The sequence below is a fragment of the Mastacembelus armatus genome, chromosome 10, assembly GCF_900324485.2.
Source record: "Mastacembelus armatus chromosome 10, fMasArm1.2, whole genome shotgun sequence".
Taxonomy (NCBI): Eukaryota; Metazoa; Chordata; class Actinopteri; order Synbranchiformes; family Mastacembelidae; genus Mastacembelus; species Mastacembelus armatus.
Genome location: NC_046642.1, coordinates 19,552,570 through 19,573,646, shown reverse-complemented (window position 1 = coordinate 19,573,646; position 21,077 = coordinate 19,552,570). Strand labels below are relative to the sequence as shown.

General features: G+C 40.0%; 1 protein-coding gene across 1 annotated transcript in view; it reads left to right on the top strand.

Moving 5' to 3' along the window:
• Nucleotides 1–7,108: 7,108 nt before the first annotated feature.
• psd2 (pleckstrin and Sec7 domain containing 2) overlaps nt 7,109–21,077 on the top strand; it is a 33,534-nt gene continuing 19,565 nt past the window's right edge. The window contains exons 1-3 of the mRNA XM_026330498.1: nt 7,109–7,292; nt 16,603–17,168; nt 18,189–18,956. Coding sequence (XP_026186283.1) covers nt 16,687–17,168; nt 18,189–18,956 — 1,250 coding nt within the window. The 5' untranslated portion in view covers nt 7,109–7,292; nt 16,603–16,686. The remainder of the gene's footprint in view (nt 7,293–16,602; nt 17,169–18,188; nt 18,957–21,077) is intronic.

The window sequence follows — 21,077 nt, the reverse complement described above, 5'->3', positions numbered from 1 at the left end:
CAGCATGTACTGTGAGGAGGATTTGCATTAGCAAAGAGATGTGTGTGTTTAAATAGCCTGCAAGGAAGTATAGCTATAGTCCCCAAAGTAAACTGTGCTGCCCAAGACCCTTGCCACCATGATAAGGTATGTTGACTATTTTTGAGTAATTGCATAATGAATTTAAGAAGTTTTCAACTAAATTTAACATCATTATATTTGCTGACATTATCTGACATATGAATTGAATATAAATATATTGTAGTGTTGTCAGGTTGTATCTAGACAGAGTCTGAGTGTTCATATTGTATAGTGTGCCTGGGTATTATCAGAGGGGGTTATTTATTAATTATATGATATGGTAAATATGATCATTTAGGATCCTTACATGATAAAGTAAGATTAAACATTATTGGGCCACTGTGGATGCAGTGCTTCTATTCACATCCATAAAGTCACATCCATGATTTGATATGATATGAGGGCAGCACGGTAGTTTAGTGGTTAGCACTGTTTTCCTTTCTGTGTGGAGTCTTCATGTTCTCCCTGTGCTTGTGTGGGTTTTCTCCAGGTACTCTGGTTTCCTCCCACAGTCCAAAAACATGTATGCCAGGTTGATTGGTGACTCTAAATTGCCCATAGGAGTGAGTGTGAGTGTGTGAGGTTGTTTGTCTCTATGTGGCCCTGTGATGGACTGGTGACCTGTCCAGGGTGGACCCCTGCCTTTCACCCAAAGAGAGCTGGGATAGGCTCCAGCAGATCCCTGTAACCCTGGTTAAGCAATAAGTGGCTATAGATGATGGATGGATTGTTGGATGATATGAGATGAGTGATCCTGATACAAAATGTAGAAACATAGTGGAAATAATGTAAAGCTGTTTTGTGATAACAGTGACAGCTGGACGTCCGTATTTTTTATACAACTTCAATATTTACAACTTGGCACAGAGGGGCCGAGTTGGTAGTGTTGCTATGGTGACCAGTCTGTCTGTTGACCTGGCTGCGCAGCAGACTCATAGTTGGCACACACACACACACATATTCATGGAGAGTGTCTCTAACACACATGGCACTTTCTCTCACCATGTTGTTGGCAGGTTCGCCAGTGTTTTCCTTGTTTGTCTGCCTGGCTGTCCTTCTCTCACACACTCTCTCTCTTTCAAACACATGATGCACACATCTGATTTTAAATTAACACAGAAATAGTTTGTCTGTAAGAAAACATAAATGTATGAATCTTTACATTTTCTATATTATTTATCTTGGGGAAATTTGTAGAATGTGGCATTAAATTCCTTTCAGAATAAAGATAGATAGATAGATAGATAGATAGATAGATAGATAGATAGATAGATAGATAGATAGATAGATAGATAGATAGATAGATAGATAGATAGATAGATAGATAGATAGATAGATAGATAGATAGATAGACTTTTAAAGACAAGGTGTTACAGGTTGAAGTGACTGATGCTCACATGAAGATCATCCACTCTAGTTGCCTTTGTCACGTGGAGCGACGTGTGTCACTGTAACCTGGTTTTTCATGACTGTGGATAAAATGACCTAGATGAATGCCACACAAATAAAGTGACACATTTTCACACATGCATATATATATATCCCCTTCTTCTTCAGTGGTTATGAATACTGATGAGGTAGTCAAGGGAATCATTGGAGGCCAGTACAAAGCTGAGCGGCTGAATAATGATTAAAAAAGGTATGAGTGTTGTTTCTTTTTACCCATATGTAAAAAATACACACTTTTTGTCTTTTAATGGTGGCAACAATTATCTGCCTTGAACAGCTGTCTATTTTGCGAAAACACTAATATCCTTATAACAGCCAGATGTTTGCATTTAATAATTTGACAGCCCCAGTTTTACTGAAATACTGTAGTTTGACATTTTGGGAAATGTGCTTATTCACTTTCCTTCCAGCAATTAGACAAGAAGGCTAGATCCACTCTCATGTCTCTAAAGCAGCACTGAGCTAAAGACAAACATGATAAACTTTATTCATCCCAAAGAGAAATTCAGGTGGTCTTGTAGGTAAGCAAGTCAGTAGTGAGAGCAGTCAGTGGTCAGTCGTCATCTACCATTGGCCAAGGTAGGGGTGTCCAATACTGGTCCTCGAGGGCCACAGTCCTGCTTGTTTTCAAACTATCCCTGCCCTACCCACTGCTGATTACTTGGATCACCTGTAAGATACCATCTCAGATTCTCAAAAGTGAGGGAAGACAAAGTGAAATGGTATCCCCCAGCTTCTGATTGGCAGAACACACCTGATCGAGGTATTGAGCAGTAGCAGCTGCAGGAGCAGGGATAGTTGAAAAACAAGAAGGACAGTGGCCCTCGAGGACCAGGATTGGCCACCCCTGGGTTGAGGTGTTATAGAGCCTGATGGCAGTGGGGATGAAGGATCTCCTGTATCGTTAAGTCCTGCAGTGCAGTGAGATGAGTCGTCCACTGCAGCTGCTTCTCTGCTCCATCAGGATGTTGTGAAGGGGATGATCAGTGTTTTCCAAGATGGTCTCTACCTTTGTCTGTGTGCATCTCTCCACCACAGCCTCCAGTGAGTCCAGCCTCATTCCAGTCACTGAACCAGTGTTTTGCAGCATCTTCCTGCAGACGTGGTTGTGGTGATTAGCTTTGTAATGCATAAAACAGGAAACAAAAACAGGAAAGAGGAAAAATATCCTACCAGCACAAACTCCACTATTGATAGCTATCTTGTTTGTTTCAAATGAAAGTGTAAAAGTGACTATTTGAGACTGGTGTAGAGTCTAAGGGTGGACAGTGGTTAGCATTGTCAGTTCTGGGTTTGCTTTCTATTTGAACAGGGCCTATCTGTGTGATGTTCGTATGTTCAACCACTATCTGTGTAAGTTATCTCTTGAAGTTGTCTTTGTGTGCATGTATGCCTAAAAAACCAAAATTGCATATATTAATTAGTCAGTTTTTAGAGTTGTAGTGAGAGTGTTTTTGAACTTTGGAGAGAACCAGGGTAGCTTTCCCCCTTGCTTTGGTTATTCATGGTAGTGTAAGTCAATCACTAGCTAAATTTAGCTATAAACCTTAGCCTAACATAGGCATGAGAGAGGTTTAATTTTTTCAGAAAGAATGGAGTAAATGTTGAACAGCTCCTTTCACCCGCATAGCTGAGTTATGGCCACTTAGGGGCAATGCAAACACACTGTAAAAAGAATACTGCCAAGCTATCACCTTATAAAACTGATATGCCAAACTTGCAAGAACAGTCACACGCACACATACAAAGCACCATGATTATTAATGCTACATTATAGTCACCAGTTAGCCTTTAATTTTGTCATAGCATCATTTGATGCCAGGCAAATAGCACACAGAGTTTATCAGTTTTTAAAAGAAAAAAAAACTAAACAGTAAATCACTCAGCTGCAGCACATAAAATGCTGGTTAAAGTTATAGCCAAGTTTAAATCACCTTAAAGACAAGCCATTCAAATGTCTTTGCTAAAAGTTGCTCTAGTAGCTGCAAACAAATTTACTGCAGTTTATATTCTTTAAATATTGCCATTTCATGTTTGCAAACTGGATTAGAAAATTATTTATTTTGTTTATTAGACTAAGGAGAAACAATTTCTTAAATGTCATCATGGGAAGTTTGGTTTATGATCAGAGAAACCTTTTGCAAAGAATCTGAAGCAGCTCTTTCCAACTGAGTCTGAGTGCACAAACAAACACACAAATGTGCTTAAGTTTAATATCAAATATCAGAGATGCTGCTTTGGGGTTAGGTTTAGGTTAGGGTTTGGGAAGAGTTGGAGTTAGGCATTTAGTTGTGATAGTTCAGTTTAGTGTACAGCCTGAGGGATCTATTATGACAATAACTCTTCAAAAAGTACGTGTGTGTGTGTGTGTGTGAGACGAGTATCCACACACCAAGACCTCTTACAACAGTCCTCTGCACATGTTCATACACACAAATCAATATGAACACAGAAATACAAATGTGCAGACCCAAAGAACATATATTCCTGCACCCAAGTGTGAAAATGCACACATACGTACGTACAAAGAGGATGCAGTGTTGCCGACTGAGGTAATTAAATAGAGAAACCCTTTAAACAAGCATCAATCCACCAATGTTCTAACTCTGTCTGCCACGGCATGCCCGAGCTGTCTCACAGCTCGTTGGCACACAAGAAGGAGGCGTTGCAGGCACACACACACATACACAGTCAGTAGTTGCGCAGTTGAAACCAAAGACACACTGTCAGTCTGTTTAGTACCTCCCCCTTGATTTGTTTATGCTCACACGTTATTACTTGAGCACACCAACATCAGCATAATAATTTATCTTCCTCGCTACCTGCTTTAATCTCATATGTTCACAAACATACGCACATACACACACTGTGCACATTTGAGCTAAATAATAAAAAAAGTGCCCACACATGCACACCGTGACACCACATTAACACATGTATGTGCACAACCACAGGGCAAACATCCATGCTGCAACAAACCGAAATGCAAGCTGTTAGCTTTTCTCCTCCCCAGCTAGCCCCCACCTCCCCTCCCATTGTCACATCAGGGATTTCCAGTGCTCCCAACACGCTGCTGCCATCACGGCCATGCAGATGTCACTTAGCTGCAGACACACCTCTTCATTTCTCTATCCATCTATCCCTCCGCCTCTCGTGGGACACAGGAGGGACAGGAGGAATGATGCATATGTGTGTGTGTGGATGTGTGTTTGTGTGTGTGGCTATAGAGGGGGATGGGAGTCAGGCGGGCTAATGAATTAGTAATTAGAATTGACGTTGCATCTGCAGTGGGTTTCCCCAAAACAATTTCCACCGCTCTGTTTTTCTCTCCTCGGTCATCTGTACATCTTCTGCCTCTTGCACCCCCCTCCTGTTCTCTTTTCTCTTCTTGCATAACCCCCCTCTACCTGTCCTCCTCTGGGCCTTGCCTCTCTAACCTTCTCCTCCCCATGTCTCCAACACACACCAGCCTCTTTTGTTCTGTTCACATCATCCCTCTCTTCTTCTTTATTCCTCCTTTTCTCTCCTTATCTCTTTCCAGCCCCCCCCCCACTTCTTCTGTCTCCTTCTAATGTGTTATCGATCACTGGCGATCACTGGATTGGAAGCTGAGCTTCTCAATCTATGTGGATTTACATTAAAGCTCGACACTGTACATTTAAAAGGCTCGGTTCATCCCTGAACAAAGCATTTTAAATTTTGGCAGGAGACAGTGCAGAGCCATATGTGTGATTGTATACTGCAGCTGTGCTTCTGCTTATGACCTTGAACAGTACCTAAAGGCCCATAATGTCAAAGCATGGTGTTATAAAATGTAAATGGTTTTATCAGGCACTGGGCTTGATTTTACTGTACTGGTTTTACATGAGGGAGGTGAGTGAGAGTGAAAGAGCAGGGTGAAAGGGGAGTGAAAAGTCACTCACAGTTTTACGTGAGTACAGTGGAAGAAATACCCTTTATGCTTCGTAAAGGGGAGAGGGGGACAGGAGCTATTTTATAGTATGTGCTGGCAGAAAAAAAAAAGCTGCTTGTCTGTCAATATAACCAAGAATTTTAACATACTTAGGGAAAAACTCAAACACCCAGGCAATGTTTTAGCTTGGCAGGAAGCATGTGGGCACAAACACAGATACACTACATAAAATATAGACAAAGTCCAGTGCTTTCTACTAATAGATAATAAATAATTCACAGGAAATGTCAGCTTAAATTGAACGCTATTCATTATTGTTCTCTTCTCAGCCTTCATAACTGTTTGTCTTCTTTACAGTGGTTTAATTAGTGCTAACAGTAGTTCTTATCTGGATGGGCCTCAATTATAGTCCTGCCACAAAGGATGGATTATTGGCAGTCTCCTCCAGAATGACTAGCACCTTTACATTTGAGAAACTGACAAAGATCGGCAGAAAACACTGCAAATACCATGTAATACAGTGTTACCAATGGTTAAAGTGTGGTTAGGAGGTATCTTAAATTAAAATGTCTCTTTATCTGACTGCTTTGTTATATTTTAGTGTTTTGCTAGTGTTGATATCTTAGCTAGCAGTAATTATAACTATACTTAATTCCTATTAAAAGCTAACAGCAGGCAGTACATGTATGGTCAGAGGCTTGTGCTAATGATAAAATGTAGAATGACCATATAATAAAGTGCAAGCCCTCAAATATGAGTTTGCATTGTAACTTGGCACTGCATTGTGCCAAGTTAAACTCCATCATCTGTGAGAGACAATAAACATACAGGAAATGAACATACACTGTATGTTCAATATTTCGTACCATACTGAGTTTCATACAACAGTGAAGTACCAGTCCATACAAATAGGATATTGACTGTTTCAGTGGTCATGTTTTCCTTTGCAGATATCAAATTCCTATCTAAACCAAACTACAGCATGACCAATGGTACATCCAGGGCATGACAGCTGAGGGACTTTAGACCTTGGACAGCACTATCTGACTGTCTGTAAATCATCTGCTGTTTTTCTCGTAGATCCCCAAATGTTTCCCCCAACAAGACAAGCTCCTGCCAAGTCCTTGCTATTAGGCCCATATTAATGTGTGTACCCATGTATATATATATATGTATGTATACATAGGTACCCATCCTTCTGATTACATCCTGGAACCCTCCCAATGTCTTTAGAGCATCCCTTGACCACAGCCTGGGGAACAGAGTACAGTCTGCATCAGCTCCTCTGATAGACTTTTATTCTGGGTGATATTCTAATAGACTCTAGGTCTGGACAGTTATATCATCAGTCCTCAGACTGACGGACTTGTGTCAACACAACTGTCCGTGCTAATCTTCACTGCAGGCTATAGTGCCTCACATCAACAGGCCCTGGAGACGCGTCCCGTTCACACTGCGCGCTAACCACGGTAGCAGTCCGCGAGCCGAATTATAATCTCGGCTGCCAGTCAAACAAACAGTGTCTCCACAGGGAGGAGGGGATGGGGAGGACGCCCCCGTTCATTCATCCATTCATCAATCCGCTCAGTAATCGCTCTCCGCCGCCTGGACCTCCCGCGTGCCCCTGCCAGCCTGTGCGGAGGCGCGAGACTACACCACGAGCTTCGGTCGGTCGGCGGTGGCGGCGTGAACAACGGTCGCACGCGCACACCGGTGAGAGGTGGGCAGCTGGGAAGGACGTTTAGCGCGGAGAGAAAAAAGAGCCCGTCTGTCAGTGTTATTCCCCGGTGTGGCTGTAGAGGCTGAGGGGGAGACAGGACCACCGCCGCCGCATAACTCTCCTTGTCCGTCTCTGACTGAACGCATCTCGGTGAGTCAACAAACACTACGGTGCTCTGTGGAAATACGTTTACATTTTTAACGCTAGTAAGACTGGGTTAGCGCCAGGAACCCGTGTGTAACCGGCTTTCAGTGTATGGCCCTCGCTTAGGTGTCATATGTTTTAGCTAGTTTACTGGCGAGACGAGCTAAAGCATTTCATGGAGGCTGCATTGGGGTTTCGCGTCCTGTTTTCCTGCTAATCTGTTACCAAAAAAGAACACATCCTGCAGTCTCCTCGCACCGGCAGACTGTAGGACAGCCGTGTTTATGGAACCAATGTAGGCTCAAACATATGAAGACCCGTTCGGGCCGTGGGATTTTGTGGAGGTGTGTGCGTGTTTTTTCTCTCTCTCTCTCTGTCCCCCGAGAAGAAGAAAAGAAAATCGTTTCCTTTCCGCTTTTAGGACAAGTAGCTCTTGAAACGCGACCAAGGTCTATTTTGGAGGAAAAAAAAGACACCGGCCTCAATTGAGCTTGAACCGTGTCTCCCAGCCATCCTGTTGTCATGGTTACTGGCTCGAGGAGGCTGGGAGAACATGGCTGTCTCGCGCTGAGCTCTCTCCCTCTCTGTTTCACACACACACATACACACACACACACACTAGTTAGTCTTTATATAGTTGTGAGGACACTCACTGACTCACTTATGTATTTCCTAGCCCCTAACCCTAACCTTAACATCTCAACTAAATGTCTAACGCCAGCCCTTACAATGCACCTAATCTAAACCTAGTTCTAACCTTTAATCCAAGTCTTAACCCTCAAACAGCCCTTTGAATGAATGTCTTTACAATAACAGTACTGAATAAAAATTTGTCCACTTTGTCCAACCATGGGAAGACATTAAGAGAGAGACAATAAGCCCTGTCTATTTATGCCTAAGTTTGGTGAGAGACACTTTGGAAAAAGAAACTAGTGCATAGGAACCATTTAATCTTGTGCACACTTAATATCATAGTTCTGTAAATTCTGTAGATTCTTAAAATGGTTTAGCCTAGTGATAACCAATTAAACAAAAGATGATTAATACCACTATAAACCCATGAGCACAGATACAGTCCAACCCCCTGATATAACAATATTATAGAAATCTAGTACATTTTTGGCAGTAAAAGACAGAGGTTTGCGCCTAGGCATCTTTGCTTCTTAAGGATGTGGGTGGCTTCATTTAAACAGGTGTTTGATAGCAGCTTATTTTTCATCCGAAAGCAGAGTCGCTATTATCTTAATTATAGACATTTACATGTCTAGTCTAGATCCAGTGTAATTCATTCCCCCAATACAACTGTTGTGCAGCTCTTTGTGCAATGTATTCCTCTTAAAGTCAAGGTGTCAGACACCCAGAGACACCAGCACCAGACCAAACTGTTTATCACTGTGTCTTCTTGTGACTCTCCTGAAATACAGCACTTTTAAAATCTAGTAATATTCAATTTACACATTTAATCCATTAAGTACATTGTTTGGATTCCACTTATGTGAAACACAGTAATAATCAATTTACATCAACACTGAAGTTCCAAAATTGAGAGAACAAACATTTTTACAAATCACTGAGATACCACAAAGGGTATGTGTGTGTAATAATGTCTAAATTTGCATTAGAAAATGGGATTGCTGTGGGAATTACCACATTACTGTGAGCATGTATTTAGATATAAGTCTTTAGGTTGACAATGGTTGACCTTGACATATTGGGGTTATTTGGGGGAGCTGGATGACTGTTACGCTCTAGTAGGCTGGTGTGGCTAGTTCGAGGCTCTGTGGTCATGCTGGTGTGACTTGTAGACAGGCAGGCTAGACTAGGAAAACAACCTGGACTATTTCCAAACCCACATTTTCCTACTTTCCTGTCCCAGGCTAACATCCAGGAAATGATTTTTCTTCCACTCAGTCTACATCTGTGCTTGTAACACAGCAGCATTTTTGAAAGGTGAATCAATATCTGCACTGTGTGTATGTGTGCTGCAGTGCTAGTGCTGCATGCAGCCTGCATATTATCAAGAGGGTCAGTGGGTCATTTGTAGTTTAAGACTGCAGTGTTTTTGAGCATGTCTCTCTGTTAGACAGAATTTTGATTACTAACTAGAAAATTGCATTTCCTGCGGAAAATGCGTGTGAATGCTGAAAGCTGAAAGGAGCTGCCCAACAATGCTGAAAATGGCTGAAATGCATTGCTGAATAAGCTGAAGGCTGAAATGCAATGCTGAAGAATCCTGGAAACTGAAATGTAAAACTGGAGTTGGAAGCTTAACTTGTTTAACTAAAAAAACTATTGAACATTGCTGAAAAGGGTTGAAAGAGAATGATATGATGAAGTAGAAATAGGTGGAAAGAGAATGATATGATGAAGTAGAAATAAATTGGCTGTCAATTGCTAAAGAAAGAAGTGTTAAACTAATATGAAAGAAGACAGTGTAGTGAAGGAACTTTCTAGTAGGGCTGAAGAGAAGGAAGAAAGAACTAAAGGAATTGAATATGTTATGACTTAAAGAAAGAAAAAGGGAACAATGAAACTGCACAAAAGTGAAACTGTAGATAGATTGTATTGACAGAAAGAATGTATAGTTTAGAAACCGATAAATATTGCTGAAAAACACAGTGTAAAAGATGTGTTGATGAAGGAAGGAAAGTCTGAAAAAAGGGAAGAAATGAAGGAATGCGAAAAGGCTGGAAGGCAAAAAATGTGCTGGAAAAGAGCAAATTATTGCCATTTCTTTGCTTTTATTTTGAAACCATTAAATAAAAAGGCTTTTATTTTAAAAGAGGGACATGTTGCAGGATACTCATGTGACCTTGAGTTAAGATCTGAATTTTAATTTTGAATATTTATTATACCTTGCAACACTGCAGTAATTTCTTGTAAAGAACCATAGACTTTTATTGTGAAAGTACAAACATTTCTGGCTGGGAGAAAACAGCAAGTTTAACATTTAGAATGGCCTCAGTTGGTGCCTAAACCTGTATTTCAATAGACAAAGTCAATTTTAAGCTCATATTAGCTTTTATTTCAAAAGGACAAAGTGCTGCAGGAGACTCATGTGATCTTAGATTACACTCTTAACTTTATTTTGAATATTCGTTATACTTTACAGGGGTGTAATAACTTCCTACAAATAACTTTAGACTTTTATTCTGAAAAGCTGGACATGGCCTCCTGGGAGAAGACACTATGGCTGACATTGAAAACATCCTGAGTCAGTGTCTAAAGCTATATGCCAAGGGCCAAAGTCCATTTTAAGCTCATTTTATTATTTCCTGACTTTTATTATGAAAGAATTCAGAACAAAGGCTTTTATTGCTGTGGTGCACTCACATGACCGCCAATTAAAAGCTGAAGTTTAATTTTGAATACTCACTATACTTCAGAAAGGTGCAATCACTTTCTGTAAGTAACTGCAGACTTTTATTGTGAAAGTGTTGTCACGTCCTGCTTGGAGAAGACAACATGGCCCACACTGAGAATGGTCCCCATGTGTAACAGCAGTGGACATTAGGCAGCCAATCAGTCTAATTACCAACCACAGGCAGCTGTGGTCTCTGCTACTGCTGTGTGAGCTGTTGCTATGGTGACCTGAGCCTAGTGTGGGAGGGGGAGTGACAGTGACACAGAACTTCAAGCAGGCACAGTACAGGAGAAGCCGAGAAAACTTCACCTCACAAAATGGAGGACTACAGAAAACCTATAAGACCTATCAAAATAATTCCTTCACTAACAGAGCCAGAAGGCTTCAACAAAGAGACTGATCCACCTTTTGTGAAGATATTCCAAAAAATGAAGGATTGCTGGTGAGTTAGAAACAGCCTTCATTTGTGTTTTTCTTCAGAACTCCTGGACCTCTTTTATGATGGGAGTGAATGAGAGATTGAGCAGTCACTCTGTGGGTTTGGCCACCTGGTAGAAAAACAGTGATAATAGCATTACCTGAAGACAAAAATCCCTGGTATTTGCATATATAAAATGTTTATGAAAGCTGAAAGTTGCCCGAAGAAGAGAAGAAAACAGACAAAAAATTTGAATAAAGCTGAAGGGGAAGAGACATTGATGTCTCCCCAATAGACACCAATGTAGAATTCAGAAAAGGGCTAAAAACACCATGAAACGGAAACTGCGATTAATGAAAAACCATAAAAGATATAAAAAGTTGAATACAACACTAATAGCTTAATGCCTGTAGACCCTTTTAAAGTTCAAATGGTGTTTCTAGCTGAAAGTATGCTGATGCAGTTATAGCTGAAAGAGGACAATGTTGAAGAGGATTTGAACATTCTCTTCATTAATTTCTATGGGATTTTTTTAAAAAAAAGCTGAATATCTTAAAAAATATGAAAGATATCAAAAAGCTGAATACAAGCAGAAACGTCCTTAAAAAGCTGAACATTTTGACATTTGAACGGTCTTTCTAGCACAAAGTATGTGGAACAAGTTAGCGACCGAAAAAGGGGCAGTGGGGATAACTAGAATGTGATTGCTGAAAGCACGCTGTTATTGCTTGCAATACATGTCGATCATTTCAGAAGATGGAGATTGTGTCTCATCTCAAAAATTTAAAAAAGTGAATGCAGCCAGGATCAAACCCAAGTATCCTGCACAACAAGCAAACCTGGAATTTCCTCACAAAACACTCAGTCTACGGCAGAAATTCTTTGACTAGCTACATTCCTAACATCTTGTACAACAACACCATGTGCAGTTGGTCCAGATTGGAGTTAAAACTAGAATGTGCATTTCCTGAGGAAAATGCGTGTGATTGCCACTTGCAATTCATGTCGATGACTTCAGAAGTTGGAGATTGTATCTCATTCAATTCAATTCAATTCATTTCAGTTTTATTTGTATAGGCAAAAAGGCAAAAAACAAACAAAAAAAAACAATCCCTTATGAGCAAGCACTTGGTGACAGTGGAGAGGAAAAACTCCCTTTAACGGAAGAAAAAACCTCCATCAGAACCCTGCTGAATCAGCATTCACACTAATTAGTTCTTTATGAAAGGTATTTAGTGAGCTTCGTTGCAGTGAAGCACCAACGCTATGTCCTTTACATCACTTCTGTGTGCTTTGGTGGTGCCTTTCTGTAGCAAACCGTGATAGTGGCACACAACAAAAACAAAAGAGCTGCACAAATATTTCAGTTAGAAATGAATGCAGACTGCACTACAAACATAATGAGGTCAGACAAGTTAGAAATGCTCAACTGGCTGTCTCTTTCACCCCTCAGTACAAAGTGATGCAGTGATGTTCAGCAGGACTGTATTGCTGCTGATAAAACTGATAGATGATTTGTCTGTAAGAAAACATAAATGTATGAATCTTTACATTTTCTACATCCTTTATCCTGGGGGAAATTTGTAGAATGTGGCATTAAATTCCTTTCAGAATAAAGATAGATAGATAGATAGATAGATAGATAGATAGATAGATAGATAGATAGATAGATAGATAGATAGATAGATAGAAGGGTGATATGGAGATTAAGGCTTTATAGCTCTTTATAGGATGTGGTTTCTATAAAATAAAGCTTTAATTCAATCATATCATATTGGAGAGAAAATCATACAACACTTTGTCAGAAAACACGCAACCTGACATTGCTGTCTATTGTGTAGTGCTGCCATTCTCTCAGGGAATCTTGGGTAATTATATCTCTGTGTTACATTTAAGTCACCGCCAATCTAACATCCGGTCATGGTGCAACTCCACGTGAGCAGGAAAGGCATTAAGTGCCCTGCTTACAGACACAAAAGGTCCCAGTCATGATATTTTTATGTTTTGAATGTGTAAAAGGAGAGTCTACTGACTTTAAAGAAAAAGGTTGTTTTAATGTCCTGTTGAGTTCCTGTGACAACAGTTGCATCCTATTATGTCTTCTGTAATTCTGGATTTGGTCTAACAATCTGGGAAAATAACCATGATGATTGATAAGGGATCCAAGACTACAAACTGGTAAAAGGTTAAAAAACCTGTATTACAACCTGAAGTTATAGAGCTTGAAAAACAAGGCAAGTATAGTCTAATACTGTCTTCACACAATGTCAACAGAATGGGAAGATCAGGAAAGCTTCCTGTTATTGTGACTTGGGAGGGTTTGTGCATTATTCCAAGCTTGTAACCCCCACTGCTCACTTTGTTGTCATATTATCAATATATCCTAAATTAACTGCTTCTTTGTTACATATTTGGAGTATTCTGTGAAACCAGACAGACCAACAGTGTATAACAGTCATAAACAACTTTGAAGAGTACACAAATTTCAGTTGAATCTTACTGAATTTTAGCATGCAGTGCAGCAGCTGGGTGACTGTTTTATTCCTGCTTACTCTGGAAGCGTGTTTTCCCTTACCCTCAAAGCCTACAGTCTGATTATCTCTCTACTGTTTTTTTTGGCATCTCTGCTGCCTATAGAGACCAGTTATGCTTATCGTTGGAGACTCCCAGTGGACTGCAGCTCTGTGTTTCAGAGATCGCCATGGTGTGTGTCTGTGTGCATTTTTTGCAGTCTGGTCGTGCAGTCGGCTTGTGTTTCAGTGTGTTTGCCTGAATGAGACAGAAAGACGAGCAGAGAAATAAAGATATAAAAGCCAACAAGAGACAGTAAAGAACAAGACTTGGCCTTTTACCCAACATCATCCTCACTGGATTAGAGGTTTACATATCTAGGTGGCCATGATTTCAGATGTCTGCGTGTCTGGTATTACTCAAATCATAGTGTCCGAAGTCTGTTTACACATTCACACTGTGGGGACTCGGCCTTCCACCATGTAGATGATTAAATTTTAGGTTGACAAGTCGATTAACCAGGGTTAGGTAAGTGAGGGTTATGGTTAAGGTTATGCATATTAGTCATTGTACAGCCCCCTTAGGAATGAAAACAAACGTGTGTGTGTTGTTCATATGATTGGCAGATGGTCAGCTTGCAATGACAAGAAATTGCTAAGGCTTAAGCGCTCCAGTGTTCTGCTGACAAAAGTAGAAAGCACAGTCACACAGTCTCAAAGCTCCACATACAGCATTTCACTAGGATTGGCTGCGTTTTCTCCATCCATCGATGTGGGGTGTCTGAGCACATCTGCTCTCTCTCCTCAGCAGCCAGATTCACAGGGTAGCTCACTCCCACAGTCCTCTTTTTTCTGCTAGCTAAGACACATTTACCTCAATTACTGCAAAATGAGAGGCTGAGACTGGAAAAAGAGAGAGTGGAGTTAGACTGTGAGAAAGCAGAAAACATAATGTAGAACAGATGAGGACATGAGAGTGGGAGAAAAACAGGACACTGGAGACACAGAGAGAGGCAGAGTGCGAGAATTCCCTCTTTCTGTGTCTGGTTTCACAACCATTCACTGTTTCCATTTATGGAGATGTATTTCTGTTTTGTTGTGTGTGTGTGTGTGTGTGTATGTGTGTGTGTGGATTTGAGTGAATGTTAATATGCATTATGCAAATGCATATTTGCGTAATCATGTAACTGGATGCAAATTGCATATGCTTAGTACATTTGTAAGCAAGTGCATGAATATGAGAAGCAATAGACTCAGATAGAAATGGGTTTCAAATATTCATTACCTGGCCTTGGGATTATTTGAGCTCATCCGAATAATAGAACAATTTAGGGAAGAACTCTTTTCTGATTTATTACTGGTTTCCTAGATGCACCTATCTTTGTAGGTCAGTGATCCGCATGACATATGACATTTTGCTGGACATAATTTTCATAATTCTTTTGCAGCTCTGATGAAACATTTAGTGGGCTTGTGGTGTCTTCGTACTCAGGGGCTTAGCCAAAGGATTGCAACATCATAGATACAGGTTTGGCTCGCATTCTACTGTACCATAAATCTTTCCTTTCTATCATCCCAGTTTGATAACAAAATAAAGCAGAACACCTTGGGATATCCCCTGAGAAACTGCAGAGTTTTGTTGGCAGGATTCAGTAGAACAATAGATCTACCATGGACTACAATTTAAAATGGTTATTTTAAATCAAATCAAATGCATATTAATAAGAATATCTTAATGAAAAATATATATGTATTAAGAATATGTAAAATTAATTATAAAGTATACCAGTTAAGTGAAACTGAAAGTTCATTCTTGACCCTGGAAAACAACATTTTGTAAAACATTCTCACTTAAAGATCCATTAATAGCTGTTCTGCATCTTTTGGCTGTATCATAGTAGTAAGCTCAGAAAATTGTGATTTTATAATTTATATATATATTTATATAATTATAATAGATGAATTATAGATGTTCAAATTGTTTTTTATGTGCAGTATAAGAGCTTTTTATGTTAAAAGATTAGATAAAAAGTTCATTTTTGACCTTGATTAATGAATAACTAGTGAAATGCCACTCACAGTTTCATCATTTATTTATTTTACCAACACTCCAAAAATGATTCAGTTTACATCAACAGAAAAGGAATAAATCCTTATATATGAGAGGCTGCAACCAACAAATATGTTGCAGGTTTGCCTGAGAAAGACAAAAATGATTAATCATTTATCAAAATTGAATTTAATTGAATTTTCTTGACAACTACATAGATTATTTCACATGCTTAATTCCACCTATAATTGAGAGCATATCTAAAAATATTACTCTTACTTTTATCCTATGTACAGTAAAACTTGTTTTTCAGAAAAAAAGAATTGAATATCAAAGACCAACATTAATGCATATGTAACTAGCTTTGCAGACCTGCAGTTAAGTGCTACTCATTGCGTGTCCCCTTGAGCCTCAGTAAGGGCAGAGGAAGACCTGCTGTAAAGAGGTCTCAGCTGCTTGATGACTATTAGGGTACAGGTTGTTCTCATGCACTTACATAAAGCACAGTCACAGCACAGCTGGAAACAACTAGTCATTCAGCTGTGAAATCTCCACATAGACAGATGAGCCAGGAGGATCATTGTGGCAGGAATCTGGTGGGTTTATTAGACAAATCTCTCTCTGTGCCTGCCTGTCTGTCTCTGCTCCACTGTTTTTGCTTTATCTACCTTTTCACAACCGCTTTCAGAGCTGTTTTTGGGTTCAATAGACAGAGCGTTTCAGACACCTCTTTTTTAACACACATCCACACCTACAAACACACAGTATTACACACATATCTGATCTTTTGTTCCTTTGTTGAAGGTGACCTCTGTGACTTCCAACTAAGACAAGAAATAATCAAATGACTGTATGGGTTTTTTGCTGTGGTTATTGTACTCATTTTAATACACAGTCTTCTCTTCCTCTTTATTTTCTCTTGCTAATTTTTCTTCATTTCATGCTGATTTTCATCTGTTTCTTTTTCTCTGCAGAGGGGCCTTCCTGATTGCTGAGCTGAAGTTCTGGTCATCAACTCTGACTGGAGTGGACAGCAGCAACCCCTAGTGAGGAGCACCATGACCCAGGAGGGGCAGGCTCTGCCCTCATCCACCCCACCAGAGAACTCAGTGGAAACCAGTACAACCGCCACGGCCACTAACCCACCCACAGAGACACACAACCAGGCAGAGCCAGACAAGCTGGGGGCTGGACTTAAGGATGAAGTAGAAGAGATCAGAGAAGGAGTGGAGGAGGCACAGGGAGAGACACATGTGGAAGGAGAGGGGAGGGTGGAAGGAAAAGATGCAGGAGGAGAGTATGAGCTTCAAAAGGAAAGGGTTGATGGCAGTGGAGGTGAGGTTCAACAGACAGATGGAGGGGTGGAGGGAGAGAGGGAAGGCAAAGGAGAGAAAGTATGTATAAATGTGGAAGTAAGCTCAGTGGGGGAGGAGGCGACACATGATGAGAGTGAGATGAAAGAGCAAGAGGAGGGGAAGGCTAATGAAGTGTTGCACCCATCTACAGACAAGGAGGCAACTCACCCTCAACGAACTGGGCGGTTAGTTTTAATAAACCATCTTTACTGTTGCACTCTGTCAAGATATTTTTTAGCCTGTGAAAATCTAGTAACTAGGTGTATGGACCAGTGTTAGATAAAATTAAAATTGACAGGACTCCCCTCAATTCCACCAACAGGTCTGCTTTCATCCTTTCATGTTTTATTGTGTTTTCACACAAGAATCATGAAAACTGGATATTTTTTGCCCAGGCAATCACAGATTTTAAATGAGCTTGTCACTCAACACACATATACAGACAACATATTTTATCTTTCATATTTATAGTAATCTAAGATTAGCTTTTGTGTTTTGGCAGGCTGAGTCGGTTTCCAAAAAGTCTCAAATAAATGAGCTGAAAGAAAAGCAATCACAGCAAAAACTGTCTAATTTTAAAGAGCTAGATGACCCTTTACAACAACTTTCCAAATTATCTTTAAACAACAGAAGATGGTGGGGGCCAGTAGCCAACTAGTGCTTTACAATGCAATAGGATAAGATAAACTTTGTGTGCCAGTACATTTGTACATGTACATTGTATATAATGTGACAAACAGGTGCTTCTTGCATCATTGCTTTTTTCCCACCGAAATACATGAACATAGCAGTACAAACATACAGTTAACAGGTGTGTAAATTAAATGTTCTGTCTTTGGTAAAACTTAATTTTATTGGTTATTTCTGCCCATTAGCAACAAAGAGCACTGCAATAAATTATTATGTTAAATAAAAGGAATAAAAAAGTGGAAGCTTGACAGACGAGGGCGATGAGCACCCAGCTCTTCATAAAGTAGCAAATTGGACAGTGCTTTATCATCTTTCATCTCGCTACAATTGTCAGTGTGGCTATTCAAGCAAAAATATTTGGGAAAATAGAGGGGAGATATTACTGAATGAAAAATGGTTTTGGTAATACACATGAATGATCTGCTTCCTATGTGCACCAATCTCGACAAAAGAAATGAAACATGTTTAAGTCAAAAGGTAATTTCACACGTTCCTTTTTTTTCTTGTTGATACAGATTGGCGAATGGTCTAGGTGGGAATGAAGACGAGGATGATGCTGGTGAGGGGAATAATGGGAGAGATGACGTGGGTACTCATACACACTTTGACACTTTTAGCTCTAATTTTGAGACAACTGTAGAACAGGCCGATACAGAAGTGGAAGAGGAAGACGAAGAAGTCCAGAGAGATGGAGATAGGAGTGGAAATCAGGACAGTTTCAGCTCAGCATTTGAGCAGATTGTTGAGCAGGTTGACATTCAAGATGAAGATGAGGATGAAGAGGAGAGGGAATTGGTGGAACGGGAGAAAGGTAGGGTGGACAACAAAGATGGCTTCAGCTCTACGTTTGAGCGCATCGTAGAGTCGGCCCTGCTCAGAGGCGGGACTTGCTACAGCAGCCTCGACTCTTTAGATGTACTGTCACTCACTGATGAGACAGACAGCTGCGTCAGCTTTGAGGCACCACTGACACCACTCATACAACAGAGGGCATTGTTACAAGGTCCTGAACCTCTGGAGCTGGAGCTGGCAACAGTTCAGGAGCAGGAAGGGGTTGAGGCTGGACCAGATGTACCAGGTTGTGATCTCAAGGCTGAGGAGAGCGCTGTCTGTGGAGCTGGAGCTGTGGCTGGAGTAGGAGGAAGCCCACTAAGGACCACCATACCAGGGAGCAGGTCAGAGTTTGTACTGAGCCAGCCTGGACGCTGGGCAATCCTTAATGGATACCATACAGAGTCCCAGGCGGCCATGGAAGGCTGCGGAGCCATGATCAACTCTGTCAGGTAAGAAAGAGGCCTGTGGTTAAGGCCCCTGTGTTTAGGCATTTATGTTATTATAACATCTTTAAACTTATTCTGAAGGCATGAGTTTTGTTCGAAGATTAATTTAGAAAATCCTGGGAAAAATTGGGGCAGTGTGTGTTTCATTTCAGCCTTTAATGTTTTATTAAGTCAGAAACATCAGGGGCAGAGAGGATTTTATCAGTGCACATTACTTACCTCTATATAATTAACTACTCTTAGCTATGTGTGAGGCATCTGGTAGGAGTTTGGGTGTGAATAACAGTCCAATGGTAGCAGGTTTGGGCAACATAATGAAATTAATTTATCGTCTGCTACTGCTAATTTGCTTAAGTAAACTGTAGCTGAAAAACAAAATTGTGCCTGAAAAATGAAAAATTGAAACATTTGAAACTGAGAGCAACAAAATCAACTGAAAAAAATTGTATTTGAAAAACTAAAAGTTGAAACTCAAAGCTTGATCTTCAACCAAAAAATAAATAAATAAACGAAACAATGTCACAAAAATAAATTAGTGTATAAAATGTTTTTTAATTCGAATTGTAATTTTCAGTTACAGATCTTATATTTTTGATTTCAAATCTTTTCAGTTTCAGATTTAATAAATGATCAAGAAATATTGCCCTTATTTGGCTCCACAGTATTGTACCTTGGAAATCTATTTTGTGTATTAATGTTGTGATTCATGTTTGCCAATTGGCATAATAAAGCAGGCACTCACATTTCTTGTTCAATACTCAAAATTAAATCAGTATTTCCATTATTAGATATTTTCTTTTTTTTATTAATACAATATATATTTGCAATATATATTTTAATACCAAAAGAAATGGACCTTTATGGGTATGTAAGATACTGTAAATTTAACAACATATTTTCACAATGGCACATTTAGAATTGATCCCACACCATGGTTTAACTAAATGTAGAAGATACATGACACAGGCACTGTCTTAGATACGACTACAATGTGTGTCCTGCTGTAGACAGGCATGTCATGGAAGCTGAGGCTTAACCAGCAGGTGGCGTGAGCATGGTGAGATCCAGCTGTGGGCTCTAACAGAAGGGGAAGAGATATTGGTTGGAGTAAAATGTAGAAGCCTGACTGTTAAAAATGAAGTTATTTATCAATACACATGTTCACCCAGTCAACCAACATAAAATACACAATGGAGGTGAGAAATTAGGCTCATGTTGAAAAGCTTAAAATAAGTCAAGTCTTTGGAAAAGGAGAAAAGAGAAACAATTACTAGACATGATTAGCTGGCAAACAAAAAGGCAGGACTGATTGATTCAAAGTTGCAGGAGGAGAGTTTGTTTTATATTTTTATGATGTCAGTGGTACTGTTTAAGAGGGGTTGGTGCATTTGTTATGAAATAGCATCTTCCACTGTGAGTAGTGCCCAAGAGAATGATATATCAACACAGCAAATTCAGGAAGCAGACATGCAGATTGGGGAAAGGGAATTTTCTTTCTTTAACCATTTCACTGAGGGCATACTTGCAAAGTAAGAAGAGATAACAGCATTATGCATGAAGCAGAAGTTGATGAACTGTGGTTTCATATGGGAGATTCATTCTACAAATTTATACAGTAGTATGGAAATAAGATACAGGATGCCTGTCAGTGTAATGGATCACTTCTATGAACTGTACATCAAGAGTACCATTCAGCTCAGATTGCCAGCTGATATTTATGTCTGAACTGAGGTTTTACACCATGATCACAAACTCATCCACTTTGTCCGTCATTTGCATAGACCCCAAGGAATTGTGTGAATACAGCAAGAGCTGATGTTATGTTTTCATTTAATTACCATAATAGCTCTTAAAAGGGTCGAAGAAGACAGCACAGGGCCACTGAAGGGGGAGATGCTAACAAGAACCATATGGGAAAAGCAACTAAACCTGAACTATGGCTATAAGTCTGTCTGTCTGGCCTGTAGACATTCCTTGTGGCTTGTTCTACAAGACTAGCTTGCCCACCCCCCTCCCCCCACTCAGTTTCTACAGTTACAGACTTACTGGAATGGCAAATAGATGCACCCATTATCAACATGATCTGATCAGCTAACTGTTGGGATTTGTTTTCAGTCTCGTCTG